The sequence below is a fragment of the Apium graveolens genome, chromosome 6 (assembly GCF_009905375.1).
Source record: "Apium graveolens cultivar Ventura chromosome 6, ASM990537v1, whole genome shotgun sequence".
NCBI lineage: Eukaryota > Viridiplantae > Streptophyta > Magnoliopsida > Apiales > Apiaceae > Apium > Apium graveolens.
Window position 1 is genome coordinate 130585166 of NC_133652.1, and position 18502 is coordinate 130603667.

The window sequence follows — 18502 nt, forward strand, 5'->3', positions numbered from 1 at the left end:
ACAAGACACTGACAAGAAAGGATAATGAAAAAGATGATCAAGGAAGCTCTGGAATGGGTAGAGGTCATAGTCAAGGTAAAGGATTCACATCAAGACAAGCTAGTCACAGGACAAGTTCTGATACTGGGAAGAGAATAAGTTCTGCTACTGGTAAAAGGCTAAGTTCTGATGAACTTTTAGATCTTGATGAGGAAATGTCAAGACAGTTATTTCTTCAGGAAAATCCAGGAATGGACTTGGAAAGTTTAAAGGAAGAAGAAGCCAGACTTAAATCAGAGAAAGTCACATCTAAATCTGAAGCTTCTGGTAAAAAGTCACTTCCAAAACTCAAAGGCATTGTGATCAAAGAAAGGACACATACTGAAGCCACATTGGCTAGATCACAACCACAGATAGATCCAAGATCCAAGGGTAAAGAAAAGGTTGGTGAACCTATCAAGGTTTATGTACCTCCTAAGGATGAAGAAATTACTGATGAAAAGGATGATCTTGCTCTGACTTCAAGAAAAGTTCTTAAAACAACCTCTGACATGGCTTAAGTTGTTCAGAGTCAAGAAATTGTAAGTTCTGATATTCAGAAGAAGCAAGTAACCTCTGACATAGCTCAAGTTAACTTGATATCAGAAGATAGATCAAAGACACTCCTACCAGGATTCACTAAAGCAAAACAGACTCAACCTTTGAAGACTACTACAAGTGGTTTTGAAGCAAGAGTAGTTACTGGAAAGGAAGCAAGAGATAAAACCGGATTGGGAAGTGCTGATGAAAGAAGAGTACACAACACTACCAATGATCCAACTTCCTTGAGTGAACCAGGTATTGGAGCAACTCCTGAGAGATTGAATCAACTGGAATCTGTACAGATGGTTTACCATACCTATTTGAAAGAATACATCATGTTGTATTTCATGACAGATGGTAGGGTATATCATATAAGACAAAATGCCATTCCATTGAAGTATTTTGAAGAATTGGAGCATGTACTTTTCTTATTTCAAGTGAATGACAGAATAACAGAAACTGCTGCAAACTACTTAAAAGAACAGATTCAGAGACAGAAAAGGCTTTATTCTGTTAAGTCTGACAGCACATATGTTCCAAAGTACAGAGATCACAATGGTGATATTGTTAATATGAAGCCTAATACTGCACAGATCAGAACATATCTTGGTATTAAGGGACTTGAATTCAATCTGGAGTCTGACAAAGCCTATGTCATAAGACTAGATCAGGAGTTGAGAAAAGCAAAGATCAATGATCTCAGAGCTGCAATCTTTCAAACTGGTGAAGATACTGCAGAGCTTAAAGATGCCAAAAGGAGAATGATTGATGAACTCAGATATGCTGAGAAATGTTTGTTGAAGAACTATCTCAAAACAACTCCTGACATCAGAGAGATCAGATGATGAAGCCAAGTCGAAGATCTACAACTGCTTAAATTCTGATATTTGTACAGACTGAAGTTGTTATCAGAAGTTGAATATTGGTAAAGCTTTAAGGACTGTAAGTTGTAGTTATCTAGTCTAATTCTCATGCATTTGTACTTAATGTTTTTGACATCATCAAATATCTGTTAAACTTGTATATTATGCTAATTTACAAGTTGGGGGAGATTGTTAGATATATTTGATAATGTCATGACTAATATAATTTATGTTTAGATTTCAGATCTTACTTAACAGGATAAATCAGTACTTAACTGTTGATCAGTACTTATTGGAAGTCAGGACTTAAGGATATCAGTACTTATATTATCAGGAGATAATCATCAGAAGTTAGATATCAGAACTTAAGTGCTGAAGGATGATTAGAGAATGATAGTAGCTGATTAAAGGAAAGAAGATCGAGATAAACATAAGAAGAGATATGCATGAAAAAGGAATTCCGTGAAGAATGGAATACTTGGAAGAAAAGATATCTGATTGATATATTTTAGGAAGCAGAATTATATTCCATATCAATTAGCAATTATCTTGTAACTGTGTAGTATATAAACACAGACATAGGGTTTATACTATAAGTGTTATCATATATTCGAGAACTTTATTCATTGTAACCCTAGCAGCTCTCGTGATATTTGTTCATCACTGAGAGGTAACAGTTCCATACTGTAACAGAGTTTATTATTTCAATAAAGTTTGTTTTCTGTTACTTAATATATTAAAGTTCGATTTGATTGTATTATACACTGTATTCACCCCCTCTACAGTGTGTGTGTGACCTAACATACCATGTTTTCCATGATACATAGTTATTGAATTTTGCATAATATAGTAATATTGTACGATAAGTATATATCGTGAAATGTTTAATTCCGCTATAAACGTAACGTATTATAATAAGACAAGAGAGTGGGTGGGGATTTCAAGATAAAAACCCGGGAATCGTTCCGGTGATATTATAGGACGATTACAAGTCCATAATAGTACGTTTTAAAGGGACTCAACATCCACTTACGAAACATTAAAATTCCTCGAGCTTTTATTAAAACGACTTCCCAACGATCATATTCCCTCAAATATATTTTATTGTTCGAATAGTAAATATTATATACCTATTCCTTTATTATGGGAGAAGTATACTCCAACGATTATTTATTTCAAACACGATTAAACATTAAAGATTATTAATTTCATAGACATAAACTAGTTGAGGAATATTATTTTAAATATTCTTTTACAAGAGTAAACTCATTCGAGGTTTAATGATTTATTGTTTATCATTTAATTAATTATTATTTATTAAAGGGTTTAGTTATGATTTAAAAATCATAGAACCGGATTTAAATTACTTTCTGATTTTGAAAATCATTCGAATAATTTCAGATCGTCGGAGAATATTATCCCGACTTATTTAATATTTTGAATATAGTTTCAAGGAGAAATTTTCCCCCTTATTTAATTATCTTTTGACAACGGTCAACTCACATCCTTAGTACTTCCTCCAAAAACTTTCGGAAGTACATATATATATATATAAAGTAAAGCTACGCCTATCAACAAGCAAAATGCTTGGGGGAACTTCAATGTGGTTTGAGTTCTCGATGTATGATAGGATCTCCTAAAGGACAAGAGAGGGGTAGGATCCAAGTACTTCGTGTATTGGATAGACTACTGGTACCGTAGGAGACGGTAAAATATGTACCTACAGACCTGCGAAGTGTGTGTATACCCGAAATAAGGACACATAGCCCGTATGCGGCAAGGGTGATAACCGGGATACGAAGGTGTCGTCCTTCTACTAGTAGAAAAGGTTACTTTTATCGCAGTACGACTGATCATCGTATACGGTGGCTCCAACGAATGTCCTAATTCTTCCAATTGGAATTGTGATGCAATACCGTAACCAAAGCCTAGGTGTTGGGTTTACTTTTAAGGTATTCGCATTCGCAGGATAATAAAATCCATTAAAGAATTATTTTCATAAGAAGGTGTGTATCACTAAGGAAAACTAAATTCGAATAAAATATAACTATCATATATGATGTTTTACGTAAGTTATCATACAATCATTTGCATACTGTACATTATTATGCTGGACATTATAACTCACACTTGTTTTCTTAAATTGACACAACACAACGGTGAATCAAGATGCTTGCTATGAGAACCACAGCCAGGAAACGGGTAGGAAATGGCCAGTTGTTCCGTAGATTGTTTGGTGTTGTACCACAGGTAGTCCTAATAAGCTAGATTGGTTTTCAGTTATTTTTAGTCCGGCTTATTTATAAGTATGACTTATGTAAATTAATAAATAAGAAACGTATATTTGACCGACGGACTAGCCTTACTTAAAGGTTACTCCCATGTAAGACTTAACTACTTTTGGGTTGTAATAATTATCACTTGATGGTTGAATTACTCTAGTTATGAACGGTTCATTTCCAAGACAATATCCTGTAAGTGTGTGTGTGTGATAAGTGTGGGGTCGTGAAGCGTGAGTATTTATATATTGTAGTGTGAGTTATGTGGTTGTAGTAGTTTAGATGACGTGACCTCCGAGATTCCTGACCCCGGATTTTGGGGCGCCACAACTATACCCTCCATAAATATATTTAGCTGAGATTCCTCATCCAATGCAACATGTCAAATTTATACCCTAATGCAAGTTCATGATTTTATATCTTTTTTATTGTTGATACTTAATAACAAAAAACTAAGCACCTATATTCATGAACGTTTTCAAATCTCCACTACGACACTTTATTAAACATGTTGTAATAAAAGTTTAATATATCTACTATTAAGAACAAATGTGCATCAAACCTATGTTTCGATGTGTACATGAACCGCCAACAATATTAGCCTATGTTGCATAACAAATTAGCCGCGTAATAACAAAAAAAAATCCCAAGCAAAGGCATAAACCTGTTAACCACATTAATAAACTAAACAATTAAACCAATAAATATGAATTATAAATAGATACAAAATCATGTGATTATTATATAAATTGTTTTTAATAGTTGTGAAGACTCACATATTGATTTGTGGGAAGATAAGTTCAATCGATATTCAGAAATCCTAGACTCGAGTTGTTAAGACGAATATGGTGATGGGTGCAGAAATGGAGTGGAAGCAGCTATTATTTGTTTATTTTATATTTTAGTTTGTTTAGATAAAAAAAGTGTTATTATTTATTTTCGGAAGGCGTTAACCTATCAAATAAATCAAATAATAAGTGTTAATTCGCAATCATAAGCAAAAAGACCTAGGTATCAATTTCTTCCTACAATCATGACCTGGTTAACATAGATTTCTTGGAGGCGTCGAATTAGAGTGGTTGATTAACTTATGGGATAGATTGATCTTGTATTTTGAGGTGTTAGTAGCATACAGTGTTAGTAACATATAGTGTCAATTTATTCATTCGGTTAAGGTACTTAATTCTATTATTATTGTATCCTGTGTTTCATACATTATTGACACTAATCATTTTTTTGGTAGATAGAATGTCTTGTCTTTTTTAAACAGGGAGTTATTTGATTTACAAATTAGAAGTTCTGCGAGCGTTCTTAAGCAAGATTGAGTTGAAGATAGCAAAAGTGTTTTTATGTGGGATGAAATTGACTACAAACAGAAATTATTCGGTATTGCGTATTTTATCATTTTATAGTTGTATTTTATATTTACACATGTTCACACATAAGTCGGGGGTCTTTTGGGAAACAGCATCTTCGTTTTTTTAAATGAGGGGAATGTTGCATATATCATACCCTCCCCAGACCCTGCTTTTGCGGGATTATACTAGGTACGTTTGGTTTGGTTTGGTTTGGTTTATGGAGAAAAGATTACGCTAAAGATCAAAATAATAGATAAGAGAAGTGTATTAATTAGAAAATAAAGATGTATACGGGAGGAGGGGCATTACCTGTGGTGCGTATGCTATTGAGATGAGGGGGGTGGGAGGCCGTGTGCGGTTGCGCCGAAAAGCCCGAGAGAAACACTTTTCCTGTTTGTCCGATTTGAGTATAATTCAAAGGGTTTAGAGCCATAGTTTAGTATGACGAGGACTAGAGATGTTCAAAAAATCCGAAACACGAAATTCGATCCGATCCGGAAAAAATCCCGGCCCGGTTCGGCCCGGCCCGCGGGCCTTAAATGAGCCTCACTCGAAAATCCGGCCTAGCCCGAATCCCGAAAAGCCCGGATTTAAAAAAACCCGGATAAAAGCCCGGATTTCAAAAAGTCCGGATAAAAGTCCGGTTCGGCCCGGATAAAAAGCCCGGGCTTCTTGAAAAACCGAATTTTTTATTTAAAATTTGAAAATATACAATACCTTTTATGATTTTTAAAATATTATATTATAATATTAGAATCAATTAAGGTATATATGATTATTTATATATTATATTAAGAAATAATTATTAAAAAAATATTTCTAATTCCCAATCATTGGTGATATGGGCTATGAAAGAGCATTTCATGTTGGATTCAGAACTGAGTTCTTTGAATGGATTTTAAAGAGTGTTTTAGCTCTTGACTTCCATACAATTAGTTCTTTACCACAAGGTAAGTGCTCGACTACAGGATAATTTACCTTTAGTTTAGACTCTATCTCTATGCTTTATCTGATATATCAAGATTTTATTTTCTACGGTATTTAAACTACTCATAATTCGAATTATAAAATTTTAAATAATAATAATATATAAATAAAAAGCCCGGATAAAGCCCGGATAAAGCCCGATCTGGCCCGGCCCGCGGGCCTAAAACGGGCCTTATATTTCTTAGGAAGCCCAATCCGGCCCGGGCCGATTTTTAAAAAAGCCCGGTCCGATCCGTTTTCAAAAAAATCGGGCTTTTTAAAGCCCGGTCAAAACCCGGTCCAATGGGCTTTTTGTGCATCTCTGATGAGGACTGAGCAAGTATACGACATTTTTTTTATTTTATTTTGGAAAGTCTTAATAATTATTTTAGAAATGTATTAACTAACCGAGTAAATAAAAATTGTGTTTGTTTATAATAAGAGCATCTCCAACCATGAAGAACTCTTAGCTAAAAATTGAGTTGGCATACCAAAAATAAAAAAATATAGTCAATCTCTTTAAAAAGTCACATTCCAACTATACCCACCCCTTGTCTATAATTATAGTCAATCGGTTATATTTGTCGATCCACTGCAGGCCTGTAAGAAATCTGTAGAAAGATTACACATCAGTTATTATTATAATAAAATGATATATATTCTATTTATAATAATGTAAAATATTAATAATATATTTTTTTAATTATAACCAACCAATATTAGCCAATATGATCGGAAAAAAATATCTTACATATTCAACAAATCTCTTCTATATATAATAGGAGAACAAGGTTATAATTTCATGAGATTAAAAAGTCTCATTGAAAAGACTAAATTAGCCCTATAAAATATTTGGTTTGTGGGAATCGAATTCAAGTTATTTCATTCAACTATACAACCTATTACCACTACACCAGATTGTCACATGTACTTTTTATCATACACATTAATATGTAAGTGTGCTAAATGAATATTGTATTGAACTTTAAAGATACTTACTTGAATTCCGCAAAAAAAAGGATAGTTAGTTGAATATTTGTACAATTAATTTTAAAAAATTGAATTACAGATTTAAAATTAGGTATAGTACATAAATGAATTATTATCTTATTTATTAATCATTTTTTAGTTTGAAAATATATCTCATATATTTTTAACATATTTTTTATTATAAAAACTAATTAAAATGTACATATTTAATTTTAAAAAAAAAATTGAAAATAGAATCTCTTATATATAAATAATCTATATTGGTATTGCATATTTAGATAAGTTCGAATTATAATGAGTCAGTACATTTTAGAACTTGGTCCATTGTTCAAAAATACTCGAAATTTGACTACATGACCCGGCCGAAAAATATCCTCACATTCTACGTTTAGTAAATTTACATTACAAGCTCGGCGAGAATATCTTACCAATAATGTGAAATTTTTTAATATCGTATGTTAATATAAATTAATGTGTTTGAGGTCTTTATATGATCAAGTCAATTGATTATTTATATTAAAATTATTAAATTCACTAGTAACGCATTATTATTTTTGGGATTTGTCCCAATTTTAAGAATATTTGAAATTTGAAATGAGATCTCACTAGATTTGTTAAAACTACTATGATATATTAAATCGATTTATTTTTCATTTTTCACTTTAAAAAAATGAACTTTTTAAAAAGAATTGTTTTAGATCAGCAAATATTCATTGATCAAGATAATATTGTACAAATAATTTGAATTATTGTAATATTTTGAATTATTCAAATAAAAGTTATATGTATACTATATTGTAGCATTTGATTCAATGTATTTTATATTATTTAAGGAAAGCACATATATTGTTCAATAATTTGAAGGAATTAACCGGTTCAACTGATATTTATAAAACTTTATCGAACTGAAAATTTCTAATTTTAGAAGAATAGTATAAAATGTTATCAAATTATTATATGAAGAAATATTAGAGTCGTAATGAAAGAAACTTAAAAACGGTTTAAATAACGATATAAATACAATGTTTCTTTCGAATTCTTGAAAACAATCATGAATATCAATAATAAGTTTTAAAAATATATAATTCATTTTTATGTTGTAACCATGATTGATACCCGGTTGTGTAAAAAATATATATGGATTGTTTATCAGTGATAATGTGAATACCATATATAAATTATAGCAATTTATTTATTACATAATTTTAATTTTTGAATAATTATAAATGCATGTTATTTAAGTAATCAATTATCTAACTAGATGTTAATAATGATTATACATGTACGTAAATCAGATATTTAACATATAAATAATTGAAACCATCATAATTTACTAAGAGATTTAACATAAAATAATTTACATGATAACATACACACATAAAAATAACTTAATCTTACTTTGTTAACAGTAGTGTAAATAAAAAATTAGCATTTTCTCATACATACATACGTTGAATTTCAAAAACTAATATTTTTTATTAAAATCAACTTTAATATTAACCATTATGTAAATTTTCTGTTAAAAAAATAATAATAATGTAAATTTTACATTATTGTATATTATGATTGCAAGTCATTCTGACTTCAATTATGCATTTTTTATCTTTTTAATTTGAGTAAGTTAATTGTAAGTTAGTAGTGAAATCAGTAATAGTATAGAGCAGTACATATAGTTTATTTAAATAAAATTCAAGATTTTGGTCAACTCTGTATTCAACATATATGTTAATTTGTAGTTTTTTATTTGTAAACATACTAATGGCATTCACTAGATTTAGTTTAATCGTTTCGTTTTAAACGTACACTTAATACCCTGTTTATATTCATTCATTAAATTTAAAATAACGGGTAGGAAAAATATAATATAATAATAGTTGAGGGGATATTCACTCCTAAAAGTGAGGAAGCATTCGAAACTCCTAATGTTATAGAGGGGGACATAGAGCTTGTTGGAGAGAAATTTTATCTCCATTTCTTCAAAATTCAAAATTTGACTGAAGAGCCAATATAAGGATATTGTTGGAGTTGTTCTACAAACATTATAATTGCATGATGCATACAAAAAATCTAGAAAATGACTCATGTCACGCACGAGTTATTATACTAATTTTACATAATATCTTATATGTCCAATTTAACCATCAATGGCATTGAAGATGCTCTAATAATATAATATAGATAATAATAAATAATGTGTAATTTTACAACACGTCTTTACACATTCCATTGACAAAACCAATACTACCATGTTAGCTAAAATTTTAGTAAAGGGACGGCTGGAGTATTTCTCTGATATTTGTAACAAAAGACAATTGGGGATTTTTTTTTCCTGACAAAAGCTTTCCTACCACTACTTCAGTCCCATACTTGAAAAGAGTAACAAGATTTGTTTGAGATCTGTGAGTATCACATTTTCTACTAACAAAATAAATTTACTGGCTAGTGTACGAGATATCAAAATTTTGTTTTAAATGATGTGGCATGTCATTAATGATTTAGCAATTTAAAATAATTTTATTATTGAAATTTATGTAAATGTAGGGGTTCACTATTTTTTGTTAAGGGGGTCTATTATTACTAATTAATTAATAACAAACAAACAAGAACACCAGACATTTGAGATCAATTTTAGGTAGCAATTTGATACCTCTAATATTATTCAAATTCAATATATGACGGCTAAAGAAAAAGGAAAGGAATAAAAAAAAGAGCAACGCTTATATTTGAAATAAAAAGTAAAAAATAAGTAACATTTTTTTTGTTTTGTATCAAATATAAAATCAAGTATAAATGTTATAATTTTCACTGATATATCACCAGAGCATACCAGCGAAAAATGAAAAACAAAAAAAAAATTAAAATTATGACATCCTAAAGGTTAAACGACTTGAATTTGAAAGGTAATTGGTTTCGCAACTACACTAGATTTTAAGTTCTATTTTTAAAAAAAAATATCCTCAACTTTTAGCAGTAACCACAATTAATTGACACGCTCTTAACAATTTAATCAGATGCAAAACCAATAATCCATAATCCAATTATACTCATACTCATACCTAATATTAACTGAAAGGCAAACTGCAATGCAACTAACATCCGAGTCGGTAATTACATACATGCAAAGAGAATAATTTCATATTATTAACCACCAACATACATCCTTCAACCAACAAATCTTCAAAGGAAGAAATCTAAATACAGAAGAGGGTTTATTTATTTCCTCTTTTCGTAGTCCGACTCTACACTATAATATCGACATCTGACACTAGAACTTTTTACAATTTACAGTCAGTTTGACATATATACAGGAGAATCAAGCAATTAAAATAAACTTTATCCACACTTTTTAGTTTTTGCCATCTGCATTCTGCAGTTTCTTCACATGTTCTCTATGATCTTCGAGTACCATAGCCCATGAACATTAACTGACACCGTAGCTACTATCACCAATACTTTTGCAGCTTCTATCACCCGATCAGTTAACACCGCTGCGCCTATCTTTTTAAGTGAATTTTCTGTTAGTATTCTTCCATGTCCTTCCATGTCTCCAAGAACCGCTCCTCTTGCAGCCAAATATATAGCACGAGACACTCGATCAAATACAGCATCTCCAGGTTGTAAGCTCTTTACTAACATTCTTCCCATTACACTCCTCCTGGACTGACTCTTCACAGTATCAGTAGATATATCATATTTTTCCACCAACTTACTGAGGATATCGATTATTTCTTCTACACCAGCATCCTCAACAGTATCCACAAGAGCAGATACTTTATCTCCACAACTTGATATCACATTATCCATGTCTCCAGCATTCTTCACTATTTGCTCACTGAGAAGAGTCTGTCTCAAAACAAGAATGCTGCAGAAACACAAATTTATGAACATTTAATGAAATGGTGATGAAATACAAATATAAATCAGAAAAAGGAGGTAAAGTATTTTCTGGCAACCTACCTGACTGCGACAACTATGATCTTCTGGACTTGAGCTTGTACAGCTCTTAACCTTATAAAGTTAAGCTTCAAAGTTTCAGGCATCACTTCCTCTGTCAGACCCGAAACCTGGTTCGCCAACTGTAGCAAACCCAGCCTCACTAACAAATCAATCTTTTCTCCTTTGCACTCGAGTTGTCGATAATCTGTTGCTACAAATTCAAATTTCAAAAATTTAGTAAAATAAAAAAAAAGGAGAAATACAACTTTAGGATAATTAATTTAAGTTAGATACAAGGAGACCCAAGGGATGAATTTAAAGAATTTACCTTGAGCATCTAAAGAAAACGAAGCAACTTGGCTCCCAGTAGTCCTTGCAGATAAGTTTCCGCCAGTTCTAAGAGTTGTGGAAGGTACAAGAATCTGGCCAGAAGCTCCATTTCTATTTCTCAAATCTGAGAGAGCAGTGGTGTGATCACCCCATTCCTGATCTCTGTTTTCCCATACCGATAAAATCCATTGAGTTGTCAAAGGTAGAGAAGTCAATGCACCGGATGGAGGCCCGTAACGTTTGACAAATGCTTTCTCCAGGTATTCTAAACCAGCAGGACCCTTCAATAGGGGTTCCATAAGTCTCACACGTGCTCTGCTTATTTCTTGCTTCAGAACCTGCCATGAGATACATCAGAACCCAAAAAAAGTTTATAATGATGCATCCATCTAAAAGATAAGAATGTATCAGGATTGCAGTTCCAAGCCTCAGTGGACAATGATAGTTTAGTTGCCTGGCAAAAGACATAAAATAAATATCATTAAATACCTGAATTTGTTCAAGGATAAAGCGCAATCCTTTAACCAATGCAATGACATGGGAATATTTTGAACCATCTCCGTCATAACATAACTCAGCTAGTTCTTTCAACAAATTATTGTGGGTTTCTTTGAGCTCATCTTCATTAGCTGCAGCAGAGAGCTTCTGTAAGGTGACCAACGCAGACTCTAGAATTTTCCCAAGATAATTCATGTCCACGGTTCCAGAATTCAGAACCTGATGGAAAGAAGCAAGGGGTGAACAAAAATATATTATGCTCTTAATGTAAAATGGGAACACATTCATGAGCTTAGTGAGAAAATAAGATGTGGGCATAGTACCTGACCAATCATGTCTACATCAATTGCCTCAGTTATCTCCTGTTTCCAGCTCTGAGGAGCAATGTTGCAAAGTTCATCCCTCACCTCCTTCACAAGTTCAACAACTCTCTCATAATTATCCTGTTTCAATGTATCTGTAACACTATTCCAGAAAACCTTCTCCATTGCAGCTCGCAATTTTTCCTGCACAAGTACACAATATGAGAAGTTGCAGCATTTGCGAAATAACAAGCGAAATACTTAGACAGTAGTCAATGTACATATATATAAAATGTAATATCAACTTATCAAACATGATTTACCAACCTGTATACTATCATGGATTTCTTCAGTAGCATGAGCAGCATCAAAAATGTGACGCGGCTCATGAATAATCTCATTTACCATTAACTCATTCTCTGAAGCCAGTTCCTCACTTCGTGCAGGGATAGCATTTTCTTTGCGTGATACAACTCCATCCTCCTTAAATAACGATCGGACTACATGGCTTGGTCTCTCGCCCCTCTGTGTTACAAGATCTTTCCCAAGTGAACCATCAGAAGAAGAGCCTGCTGAAGAGCCTGGCATAGGCTGCATAGCCACACTAGGAGATAAAATATGAGTAACTGGTGGGAACCCTGCAGAACTCTCATTCTCCACTGCTTGGAAGTATTTTGTCCGTGTGTCAGAAAGAGCATTCTCCATGCGCTGTATGCCTGCACCTCCGCTCAGATGCATCACTTTTTCCCTTAAAAGCTTCTGATCTTCTGTCACCTGGCCCGATAAGAATTTATAATAGAGAAGCACAATCAGTACTACACAGTTATATCTTGGAAAATTTTCAAATGTGTGACAAATGACAAAAAGAGTAAAACCTGTTTCTGTATGGCCTTCAAGTCATGAGTAAGAGTAATACTATCTCCTTGAGTTGGCTTGCATTTTTGCATCATGGAGAGCTCAAGATGGCAGGCAGCTCTCACCAAATCCTCCTCCAATGATTCTGCGTCCTTTACCTTCCACACAACAAAGCTATTTAGGTAAGCGCACCATGCAGCATCAAAAGCTGTGAGCTGGGACCTAAATGTCCAACGCCTTGTTGACGCAGGGTCAGACTCTTCATCAGAACTGTGAAGAGGACCATCTAAAATTATCTTCACAAGTAATTCAAACTCCTCAATGAATTTCTCAGCGGACAGGGCCAGCGCATGCTCACGCTCACTTCGACCACTAAATACTGCATCCGGATGACCCAGTATCATGTATGCACAGAGGACAACTCTCACTTGATATCGAGATAATTCAGCAGGAACTTTGGTTGTCCCTCTCACAGAACCTTGTTTCTTAGCATCATTGCTTCGGCCAGGTCTCTTAGGAGTAGCTCTCTTGCTGGGAGATGCAACCCTCTTAAGTAGATGACTAATGTCATTGAGGGCACAAAAATTGGCAGTAGAAGAAACAGCCTTGGAAACTTTTAACCGACTTTCTAGTCGATCAAGTACACCCTTCGCAGTCCGAAGGGTAGAAGCTGATTCAATCAATAACGCAAGTTGCTCAAATGGCATTGTCTTGACTCTAGACTCATTGAGGTTCAGCACATCATAAGCTCTGGTAAGATCCAAGGTAGTTCGCCTCGTCTTAAGGAATCTCTTCCAACACCTACAAAATACAAACCTTTAAAAACTACAAGCTACAATGAACTCTGAGACTGCAAGCCAAGCGGTTATATCAATCATCTTTTATAGCGGATTTATTTTTTAAAAAGGAATATCAACTTAAGCTAACATTTCAGAAGATTATAGTTGAGGAACTACATGCCTTGCTAATTTTCTAGAAAGATAGTCAGCTTGCTGTCTTTTTATCCAATTGACAGGAATAGAATTCTGAATCCTTGCTCTCTGCATAATATATTCCGCTCTCTGCCTCTTTGCCTGTATTTTCATTCCACATGTAGGTAATATGTAAGGCCAAGGACAATCAAGATTGTAAACGAGGGTTCGTGCAACAGTGAATATTTAGCAAAGTTGTCAAAATTAAAAACTACCCGCCAACCCAACACGAACTCGACACTAAATTTACAGATTAGGCTGGTTGCTAAATGGGTCAGGTCAAAAACAGGTTAGACCCGAAATTGACCCACATCGAAAAGGCGGGTTACGGGGTCAACCCATTTAACCTGAACACGACCTGCACAACCCATGCAAGTGCCTTCGAACCAAAAATAATATTTACGGGGTCAACCCAATTATATATGTATAATACAATTTAATCTATTAAATAATTTAATAAGCGGGTCTGGTTAGTGTCAAGGTTTTGTGGGTCAATTATTTATTGGATCGTGTTAGTTTTGACCCTTTATTTTAAAACCAAAAATATGATACGGCACGAACACGACCGTAACTCAAAATTGACAACCCTAACATTTAGAACCCATACAAAAGTAAATTCTGGCATGTGCAACCTCACACATGCACTCTTGAAATATCCACTATCAGAGCATTGTAAAGTTGTGGCAAATTATGAATGGAGGCAAAAGTATATGCAGGAATAGATAAACATAGTGTTACCCGCTGAAGTCTGTCTTCCAGTTTATCCTTTAATGTTCTTCTCTCCACTTCTCGCTTTTGAGAAACAGAATTTGCAACTTCTCTCACTTGCAGCAGCCTTGCTGCTGCCCTGGTCTTGTCAGCTTCCAGTAATACCAGACGCTTCCGCTCAGCAGCAGCACGCTTTTGGCAAATAGCAGCATGCACACGCTGCTTATACTTGCTATCTCGAGCAATACGTCTTGATAATGACTGTTTTGTTCTCTCCTTTAGTGTTGCTCTCCGTTGGCAGTAACTCTTTAAAATAAGCATCCTATTAGCCTCCGCCTTTTTTACTCGTGACTCTACCTTTGTGCCTAGCTCTGCACGTTCCTTCTTGTAACGCATTTCTACACTAGTTTTGGCTGCTTGCCGCAATTCATCCAACTTAGCTAGGCGCATTTTGGACTTATCCAAAAGGCTCCTCCTGAAACATTAGGATGTTATAAAAAAAAATCACTTTATCCCAAGATCTAGGAATCTTAAAACACAAAAAAATAGAAATCGCTCAAAGAGAACAAATTAACTAAATAGCAGCTACAACGCCTAAAATTGCATAAGCTTCTTGTAATAAAACAACATGAAATTATCTGTAAAACTTATACCCAACTAGCCCCATGGTTGGCTATGCAAACAACAAGTAAAGACTGTTTTACGCTTTCACAATCAAGCAAAAAAAAAAGATCTAGATCAGATGCATAGTAAAAACAAAAAAAAAAAAACAATACAGCCAACTTTCCAGCAGAAGGTTTTCAGAAAATAAAAATTCATGTACTTAGTACAGAAGGTTTAACAATAATGACTGATGTCTGAAGGAATTTAAAACCAAACCAGAATCAGAATCTTCCCATTTACGAATAGCAAAAACAGATAGTTACTCCAAAAAAATCATTATATACTACTGGTCTACTTTAGCCTCGTAGAACTTTTCTAACATCAGTAATATTTGATCAAAAACACATCATTCAGCAAAGAAATACCTTTTCTGCTCAGCGGCTTGCAGTTTAGCCTCCAGGCGCTGACCAAGGTCTTCATCACGTGATGGAGATTGCAATGGGCTCCTTGGCTTTGGCCGAGCCTTACTCGAAAGGTTCTCATAGAATTTCTGCAAGGGATCAATTATAAAAATCAGAGCTGCAAACTAATGTTAAGGTAGCATTCTCCAGAAAGCAACAATGACTGCATATGTGTAAGTATTAATAGTCCAACAATACTAACAAAATATTAACACGACATAAACATATTGTAGGTAAATCCTGATGGCCACCCTCCAAAGTTCAAAATTTTCCCTTGTTTTATTGCTTATGCTTCAAATTTTACAATTTACACAGGTAAAATATATCATAAGGAAAGTAAAAAAAAGGGAAAAACAACAATTAATTTTGTAACCAGAAACAACTCAAAGGCCACCTAAAACTCCAATTTAAAACTGAGACAACTACTCGAATCTAATAAAAACTTGAGCAACCAAAACTTAATTATCCTAGTACTTGACCGACTTCAACTTGTATTTCTCTCAACTACCCTGAATAAATTAGGTAACTTTTCCTATGCACCAAACAAACAACCTACCAAAATTAAGATAAAAAGAGGGATGAACAAATAACAGATTATAACCATCCCAAATATAACCTTCTATTGATATATTATTTGTTTAAGATTATATTTTACATAACCAAAAAGAAAGCAATCTTTTTAACTTGACCACCCTTTACAAATTAGGCCACTTTCCATATGCACCAAACAAAAGCATATCAAATTCAAGATAAAACAGAAGTTAAAGATTATCAACAAAAAACAATCAAATTTTCATTTTCTGCTATTAAATAACACAAAAGAATCAGAATCCTACCTTTACTTAATCAATCCTAATTTTTGTATGATTTTACTTCAAACAACCAAAAAGGAAGTAAATGAAATTTTTTTACTAGTTGCCCTCATCAAACTAAATAAATATTTTTGTTTGCCACGAAATAAATATATTTTTAATTTCAATAAAACAAGAAAACTCAAAGATTTAATTTTCTGGTTGTCCTTTAACAAAAAGTGGACTATACAAAACAAATTCAAAGTACAAGTACATCAAGATTACAAGAAAGAAGTAGAAAACTCACGGGAGAGAGATAGAGAGTTGAGAGAGAGATATGAGAGAGTTGAGAGAGAGAGAGTTGAGAGAGGATATGAGAGAGCGACCTGTCGACGAAGATCAGCGTGACGAAGCTTGGCTTCAATCTCTTCAACACTCGACGGCGAATAGGATTTGTTCTCGGAGAGTCTCCGGCGAATCCTGGGAGGGATCATCGGCGGCGAACAGATAGTGTTTCCGTGGTCATAAACCGGGAAATCCATGGCGATTGCGTTGACAGTGACACCTTTCTCCGGCGACTCCACTCCGACTTCCATGAATAATCAATCAAGAATTAATTATCACGATCAATCAGTGGATAATTACAATTAGAGAAATTAAAAAAGTTGAATCACTGGGAATACTCAAAAGTAGTAATAAATCAAAAGGGGTGTGTAGATAGATATTTGGGGTTTTATGTATAGATGAAAAGGTTGAGAGAGAGATATAAGAGAGAGAGAGAAAGAGGAGAGAGGAGAGATTATTTGAACGGGCTTGGAGGTGTGTTTGGTGGGGGAGAGAGAGATATATTATACATTTATTTATATACATAGACACACACCTGTTGTCTAAACTCGCAAGGAATGGAAGTGTCAAGAGTTTGGTTTATTGTAAAGCCATGATACTTCTGCTCTATATATGCTTTTCTTATTCACTACACTTTTCTTTTCCCTTTCTCAAATAAGTAATTACCCTTTTTTTAATAATTTTTTCAGATATCTCCAATATATCATAATTACAATTAATTTCATTTGAACCAAGTAATAAACCTTACTTTTAAAATAATAATAATAATAAATAAAGTGTTTTTAATTTGATTTCCAATTTATTATCATGTTTTTTAATTAAAAATTTTATATTATAGTATATCATATATATTAATAAAATTAATTAATTGACGCGCCATTCTTATTTAATATATAAAGTTGGTATAATATATAATTTATTTAGATTGTTTCATTTTATGAGTTCTTATAAATTTTCGCATATCACAATTGTTTTATAAATAAGGTTGGCCTAATTTCTAAAGTAGGATGTTTAAAAATTGTTTCTTGTCTACCCAAATAAAGCATGTGTTCTCTAAAATTTAATATTTAAAGATAGAAAAATTAATTAGACTTCTTGTCAAAGAAAAAAAAACTAACTAGAATTTTCTTATTTAAATTTATTTATTTATTTTAATTAACTAATTTTTTAGCAAAATACACAAGTGAAAAAGGGAGAGGCTTTAGCATATCCAACAAACTCTTAAAAATAGAGATTGATGTTAAAATTTGAGCTCCAAGTAACTTTTAAACACTCTTTAAAAACTTAAAAGCACCTTCTCTCTTCTCAATTTTAAGAGCCTCTACATAACTTTTAACTTATATTTTATATTAAAATAATCTCTCCACTTTTTTTCTATCTCCTTTTTTTTTTGTCCTTTTATAATTTCAATATACTTTTAATTATAAAATAATATATAAAGAGTGAGTTTAAAATTATTATTGGAGTTGAACCTGCATTATCTTGCTGAGAGGTATTTTTTTATATTATTTTTAAAGAGTGAGTTTAGAGTCTCTCTTGGAGATGCTCTCATAGTTAAAATATCCATTTTACTTGGTCATCCATTTATGTAAAAGATGTTAACTTCCTCCTTCAACACTTGAACTCAAAAAATCAAACAACTCTAAATCTTCCAAAGTTTCTGAAAATTTGGACCTTAATTTCTC

At 33.1% G+C, this 18502-nt stretch overlaps 1 protein-coding gene across 2 annotated transcripts; it reads right to left on the reverse strand.

Moving 5' to 3' along the window:
* Positions 1-10125: 10125 nt before the first annotated feature.
* On the reverse strand, positions 10126-17388 carry LOC141667492 (uncharacterized). Of its 2 annotated transcripts, none has more exons than XM_074474014.1 (11): positions 16859-17388; positions 15646-15770; positions 14648-15092; positions 13899-14011; positions 12959-13739; positions 12411-12857; positions 12105-12287; positions 11773-12000; positions 11282-11621; positions 10975-11158; positions 10126-10879 (listed from the first exon to the last, which is right to left on the reverse strand). In XM_074474014.1, exons 1-11 carry the CDS (start codon positions 17066-17068, stop codon positions 10396-10398), a joined length of 3540 nt encoding a protein of 1179 aa, XP_074330115.1. In that variant the 5' UTR covers positions 17069-17388; the 3' UTR covers positions 10126-10395. The 2 variants fall into 2 exon arrangements, with proteins under 2 accessions (XP_074330115.1, XP_074330114.1); XM_074474013.1 differs by having other exon boundaries at positions 10975-11164; positions 16859-17387.
* Positions 17389-18502: the final 1114 nt, after the last annotated feature.